This window comes from Mandrillus leucophaeus, unplaced genomic scaffold, assembly GCF_000951045.1.
Source record: "Mandrillus leucophaeus isolate KB7577 unplaced genomic scaffold, Mleu.le_1.0 Scaffold562, whole genome shotgun sequence".
Classification (NCBI taxonomy): domain Eukaryota; kingdom Metazoa; phylum Chordata; class Mammalia; order Primates; family Cercopithecidae; genus Mandrillus; species Mandrillus leucophaeus.
In genome coordinates, this window is record NW_012106053.1 from 876,329 (window position 1) to 882,841 (window position 6,513).

General features: G+C 62.0%; 1 protein-coding gene across 1 annotated transcript in view; it reads right to left on the bottom strand.

The window, feature by feature from the left end:
* FAM19A5 (family with sequence similarity 19 (chemokine (C-C motif)-like), member A5) overlaps positions 1–5,945 on the bottom strand; it is a 129,554-nt gene extending 123,609 nt beyond the window's left edge. The window contains exons 1-4 of the mRNA XM_011998233.1: positions 5,812–5,945; positions 4,807–4,915; positions 3,433–3,508; positions 1,657–1,857 (exon numbers count right to left, since the gene is read on the bottom strand). Coding sequence (XP_011853623.1) covers positions 1,657–1,857; positions 3,433–3,508; positions 4,807–4,915; positions 5,812–5,945 — 520 coding nt within the window. The remainder of the gene's footprint in view (positions 1–1,656; positions 1,858–3,432; positions 3,509–4,806; positions 4,916–5,811) is intronic.
* Between the last annotated feature and the right edge of the window lie 568 nt (positions 5,946–6,513).

Sequence of the window (6,513 nt, forward strand, 5' to 3'; positions counted from 1 at the left end):
GTGGTGGGCAGACGGCACAGGCCACAGCCAGGCTGGAACACGCTCCCTGCTGTGGTGGGCCGGTAACATTCGTGCCCTCCTCATCCCTTCACTGGTTCATTCCCCGCAAAGGTCGTGGGGTTCAGGTTGGTTCTGGAGTCCTCCAGGCGACCCAGCCTCCTCCTTGCTGCCCAGTGGGGGCAGCCTGGCTCTCTGGGCTCCCGGGAGCCCCTGGGAATCGCCTCCATGGGGCCCAGCCCCACCCTCACTCATCCTTGCCGAACTCCTGCCCTGCACCAGGGACCAGGACTGAGGATGGCTGTGAGCGCCATTCCCAGCCCCAGGAAGTGCACGCCTGCAGCTGTCTAGTGGAACTGAGGATGCTGCAGGCCCATGGGGGTCTCTAGTGCTGTAGTCTATGCCTGCCACCAACTCTGCAGGCCAAGCAGTGACCTCGCTCCAGCCTCTGCCTGGGGCTGCAGAGACACCGCCCTGGAGCCTTCAATTCTCTCTGCAGAGATGACGAGGAGGCCGCCAGCCTCTGCTGCCCCTCACCAGGAGGGGTCAGGGCCCTCACAGCCAGTTCCCAAGGCATCCATGACTGAAAAAAAACTCCCAGGGCCAGGGCCCTTCAATGCCCAACACAGAAAACGGTCTCCAGAGGGGGCTTCCCCAAGGGGACCCTTCAACCCCCGGGGTGCTCGCAGCCTCTCCAGGGCCCGGCACGTTCTGTGCGTCGTTTCACCCTAGTATCCCCGCAAGGGGAGTAGGCACCAAGCTCAGAGATCCGGCCCCCAGCCTGGCCAGGCAGCAGCGCAGTGGACTTCAGGGTGGACCTCAGGGTGTAACTCTGGACCCCACCCCAAAACTTGGCACCAAAGGGGTCGGGGCAAAGCAAGGGCAGTGGCCTGGGTTTCCCATTCTGTAAAACTGCCCTGTGGGATTAACACCCGTCTGCCTCTGGACTGGGTTTCTCACGGTGTAAAATTACCCCATGGGATTAACACCCGTCTGTCTCTGGACTGGGTTTCTCACGGTGTAAAATTACCCCACGGGATTAACACCCGTCTGCCTCTGGTCAGAAAAGCCTCAGCCCACACCAGGCAGGCCCACGGCAGGTGGGAGGCAGGCAGGGCCCGTGGCGGTAAGGGTTGAGGACGGTGGCCAGGAAGCTGCACATGTGGGGGGCTCCCTGGGCCCACAGGAAAGACCTGCACCCCAGCCACTCCCGACTCCCAGGTGGGAGACGGCGTTTAGGAAGACAATGTCCGGCCTAGGCCCTGGAGAAGGTGGATTCCTTGTTCTCACGAGACACTCAGGGACAATGTGATGAAGGAACACAGGATTTCCCTGCACCGAGCCGTGTGTCCGGCCGGACCCCTGCAGCCCGTACTGCCTGGGAGGTGGGCAGGCGCGTCTGCATTTTACAGGGGCTGGGGCTCAGGGGTCCCATCACCCGTTCACGGCCGGGAACTGAGAAGCTGTATTTAAACCAGACCACATCCCAGCTGCCCCCCAGGCCCCCTGCTGTCCTTCCCCCACTGCCACGCAGATGCTTTACATTCTGGGATGTCTAGCGAATGTCAGGAAACCTGGAGGGTGTCAGATTTCCCCCTAAGTCCTCTCAACCTGAGATCCAGCCGCAAGGCTGTGGTTCGGCAAAAGCAACTAATTAACCTGCTCCCAGCGCCTGAGTCTGGCTAATTTGTTCTGCAGTTAACACGGGGCTCGGGAGGCCGGTGTGACGCCGGGGCTGTGCATCTTGATAATGAGGCAGCAGGAGCTCTGGTCCAAGAGCTCCCTCACACTGCACGGCTGGAGACACTCGCAGCAGGCGTGAGGATGCTGCCGCCAGGCAGGGAAGATCCACGCAACCCACTCAGAGTCCTGCGTGGGCTGCACTGGTGCTGGGGCCCTGGGACACCAGAGGAACCCCTTCCACCAGAGGCCTGTCCACGTCAGTCCCTGCTGGAGAGGCTAGGCAGGCGCGTGTCCAGCGTGACCCTCCTGGAAGGTATGTGGCTGGGTGGGGCTGCTCACCAGGGACTGCACACCTGGGTGGGCTGCAGTTCCTGCCAGGGGAGCCTGAAGTTGCCCACTTCACCCTGGCCTAGCCTGGCAGAGGGGCTGGGACGCCAGAGCAGCCGAGGGCCGCCTGCCTCTCCCAGCAGAGGGCGGGTCATCCCAGCCCCAGTCCCCTGACCTTCTCGAGTAGGTGAGCCAAAGGAGCTGCAGACCTGCGTCCTCCTGGCCCAGGAGCTCCGTCCTTAGAAAGGGCAGAGTGGGGAGCCAGACCCCCTCTGCAATGTTCCTGCAGGAGACGAGGGACTCCACACTGCATCCCAGAGCACCGGCCCCTGGCTGCAGGACGCGCCGAGTTCCCCTGCCCTCAGTGACCCTGGGCCTCACATCCCAGAGCCAGCACGCACGCCGGGCTCCCCCCACGCAGGTGCCCCTGGGGCACTGAGTATCTGGGTATACGGGGCAGATTTGGGCTCACTTTGCTTTGTCCTCAGGGGGTCTGGCTGGCTGGTTTCAGGTAGAAACAAAAGAAGCCCCACAGCCAAGTGCTCAGCTTCCTTCCCCAGCGCCTGGAGCCTGGGGTTCATCACCCCAGTGATTCAGGACCCCGCTAGCCAGCTCTGCAGCCTGTGTGGCTTCTAGGCAGCCCCTGATGGAGGGCGGTGAAGATGTGGACCCTGTCATTGTTCTGGAAGCGGCACTCACTGCACAGAGAGGCCCATTATTAGCGCCTCACTGGGTCCACCTGGCGCCCCACCAATTATCCCACACACCTGCGTAGTAAGGAGGCAAGGCCACCTGCCCTGGGCCCGAGCAGGGCTGGAAAGTTGTCGACACAACAGCCCCCACCTGGTCATCACACGCCGCTGACCGACTCAACAAACACAATAAAGACTGACCACGCGCTCCCCGAGGCGACGGCCGAGGCAGCAGTGGAGCAAAGCAGCCCCTTCTCTGTGCCTGTCACCAGCCCTGGGCGCCTGCCCCTCTTGGAATTTCCCCACCCCACCCACAAGGCATCCTGTGCTGGTCAGTGCCAGGGCCAGGGAGTAATTTGGGGCAAACAGGGGACATGTTATTCAGCGAGCTCTCCTCCAACTAGAGACGCCCAGCACAGTTCTGCACGCAGAGCCCCCTATTTAGAGAATCTGGAATTTGCAGCCTCCCACTCCACCTGCTCATCCCCCGCCCCCGTTCTGCAAGCAGAGCCCCCTATTTAGAGAATCTGGAATTTGCAGCCTCCCACTGCACCTGCTCGTCCCCCACCCCAGTCGGGTCAGTTCCTGCCAGGCCGGGACTGGCTTCTCTGAGCTGGCTCTCTACGCACGCAGCTTGCAGGGTGACCCAGGGATCCCTGGCCAACCCTGGAGCCCAAGAGGTTTTAAAGGATATGACCCCAGCTCAGCTCCAATTTTCCAGGCGCATGCACACCTCTGCCGGGAGGACACTCAGCGTTGCCGGGTGTCGTCTGCCCTCTCCCATCCGGGGGGCCGTGATCCAGGGATTCCTGCGGGGGCGATGTGGACGTCAGGGCTGGGACTCAGGGCTGGGAATCTGTGCTAGGGACCGTCCCAAGAATCCCAGGGTTTCCTGCGGTGGCGATGTGGACATAGAGTTGGGTGTCTGCACTGGGGACTGTCCCATGCATCCCACATTGGAACAAGCACAGCTGTCCCCAGACATCAAATGTCCCAAGGGGCAAAACCGTTCCTAGTTGAGACCATGCAGCGTGGCCCACACCTGTGACTCCCCAGCGTTTACCACATGTTCCCACCCCAGTCTTAAGAGGATGCACGTGTCTTTCAGACCGTTTCTAGACACGAGGGACACAGGAATGAGGTGGACTTAGCAAAACCAGCAGCAGCAGGGGTTGGGGCCCAGGGAGCTGCGAGCTGCAGGGCATCCGGAGGGCTGCCTGGAGGCAGAGCTATGGGCTCAGCTGCGCTCCAGTGTCCCATTCCCAAGGCCCCGGGGTGCCAAGGCCAGGACGAGGAGGGACCACTGGTTGTTCCGGCTCTGTCCCTCCTTCCTTAGCCGGAGGATGGGAGGCCTGGGAGAGGGTGTGTGAGCTGAGCAAGCAGGGGAGAGTCTGCACAGGGCCAGGCTCTGAGGGTGGGAGGGCCTACATGGGGCTGAAGCAGAGAACCCCAGCAGGCCCGGCCCTCAAGCGAACGTTGCTGAAGTGGAGCCTACCTCAAGGGGAGCCGCTGGGACCCCAGAGCACCGGTCTGGTGGGTCCCTTCCTTCAGGAGGCCACCGGCAGGGCCTGCAGAGGGCCCAGGGCTTCCTCTCCGCCCGGCAGCCGCGAGTGTGCTGTGGCCCTCGCAGCTCCTCTCCTCGCCACTTGACTCAGGCCTCAGGGAAACGGCGCCCGGCTCTGCACTTCTTGGTCACACCGTGCGCCTGCGCGCCCAGACCCCACCCACAGCCCCAGGTGCCGCCTCCTAATTAACCTGACACCTTCTACCTTGCGGGAAGCCGGCACATGTAAGGACTGGCAAACACGCCGACGTGTCTGATCCTTCCCATAACTGTGGGTGGCCACAGAGCTGTGTGCAGCAGTGGCTATTTGTCTTAAGGAGAAACACCCCACCAAGGGGCCTAAAATCCTCCCGGGCACAGCCATGCCCTGTCTCTGGCTCCAGGGGGGACACAGGGCACCGCAGCTCTGCTTCTCCAGGCTCCTCCAGCTCAACAGCACATCTGGGAGCTCACCAGGTCCAAGCATCGCCTCTCCTGGAGGGGGTGGCGAAGGCCCCTGTGGCTGCACAGAGAGCAAGCCCTTCTGTGCCCTCCTTAGCAGACCTGGCATCCCGTCTGGGAGAAAAGCCAGGCACAGGGCACCAGGGCACCTGCAGAGGAAGCTGCGATCGGTGACGTGATCTGAGCAGGAGAGATCTTCTGGGCCTGGAACCTACGGGACCCCAGCAGGGGAGGGCAGAAGGCCACACTCCAGAGGCAAAGGGGGCGATGACCAGGAAGCAGGAGGGGCTGGGGCTGGTATGGAGAGTGTGCCAAGGCGGGGTCTCCTCTGACACCCCAACAAGCTGGGTCCTGTGGGGCAGCAGCCAGCCTCCCCCTGTCCCCACGAGCCTGGCCTGGGCCTGTGGAGAGGTGGAACATGGTAGCCTGTGCTGCCAAATGCCCCGCAACCGCCCTCCTGCCAGCTGCGTCACCTGGTCCCAAGTCCATCTCAACTCCAAGGACCCACCAGAGGCTCAGGCCAGACCTCACAGAGCCGGCAGAGTCACGTCCTATACCCACCCCAGCCTGGCTTGCAGAGACAGCAGGTCCCAGCCTGACCAGGATGGCAACCTCCGCTCCAGGCAGGGTTCCCCGGCGCCGAGCCTCCGTTTCCCTGCCTGGACTGTGGGAGTAAGGTGAGTGCACACACCTGCCTGCTGGGTCACCTGGGAGCATCTGGAGAATATGCAACCCCCCCCGTCCTTGCTGGCATGTGTCCCTGAGGTCGGCCTAACACAAGCTCCACGGACAGCCTCAGTGCCCAGGCCAGGCCTGTGCCTCCCTCCCCCTCGTCCTGCCCATGGCCCTGAGGCCCTTACTCCCTGCAGCCTCCACACCAGCCCAGGCGTGGGTCAGGGACAGACACGGAGGATCTCCTGCCTCAGCTGCACCCAGGGTGTTAGTGCCTCATTTTGGATGAGCCAAGAAAGGAGGCTGCTGGGTCCAACAGGATGGAGTCTCCCACGACAAAGGCTGCAGTTTCCATCCTGCTACTCGCCCCCGTTAAGAAAGCTGCTCAGCCTCTCTGCAGCTGCCTGCTCTCCAAGCACAGCAGGATGGAACTACCTGGGGGGCAGGGCTGTGTCACAATTTACAAAAACCACCAGCAGCATCACAGGCACTCTGCGTGCGCTGTCGCGAACCCTGGCACTGGCCCAGCCTGCATGCGGCGGCCTCTGGGTACTGACGCATTTCTCCATCCTCGGCGCCTGTGGGGCTGCCTCCCCTGCCACCCCCAGACCTGCAGCTGCTGGGCACGTGCTAGCTCCGGGAACAGAGACGGAGACAACACCTCCTTCACTGTACCCAGACTCTTACTGCAGACGTTCCTGTCTTGGGAGGAGCCAACTTGGGAGGTCCGGGATGGTTCAGAAAAGACTGAACTTCCAGAAAAATTCAACTATTATCAGGTTTCTCCTGCCTAACCTTCTCTAGACACACACACGTGGTGCCAATGCCAAGCCGAGTGGAAATCATGTCTTCTGGCCTTGGTGTGTATCCTGGCAGATTACAGGAAACAGAAGAACCTGCAGGATCACCAGAGGGGTTGCTGCTGCCACAGTGAAGGAAGGGGCCCCGCGGCCATCCTTCCAATGTCCACGGAGCCCCCACAAAGCCACAGGACCGGCAATCCCACGGAGGACAGGAGGTCTCAGCACGGGGCTGGAGCAGCTGCAAGTTCCACAGGCAAAAAGGAAAAAAACGGTATCTAAACACCAATCTCACACTTTCACAAAAACCAATTCAAAATGGACCTGAGACCCAAAG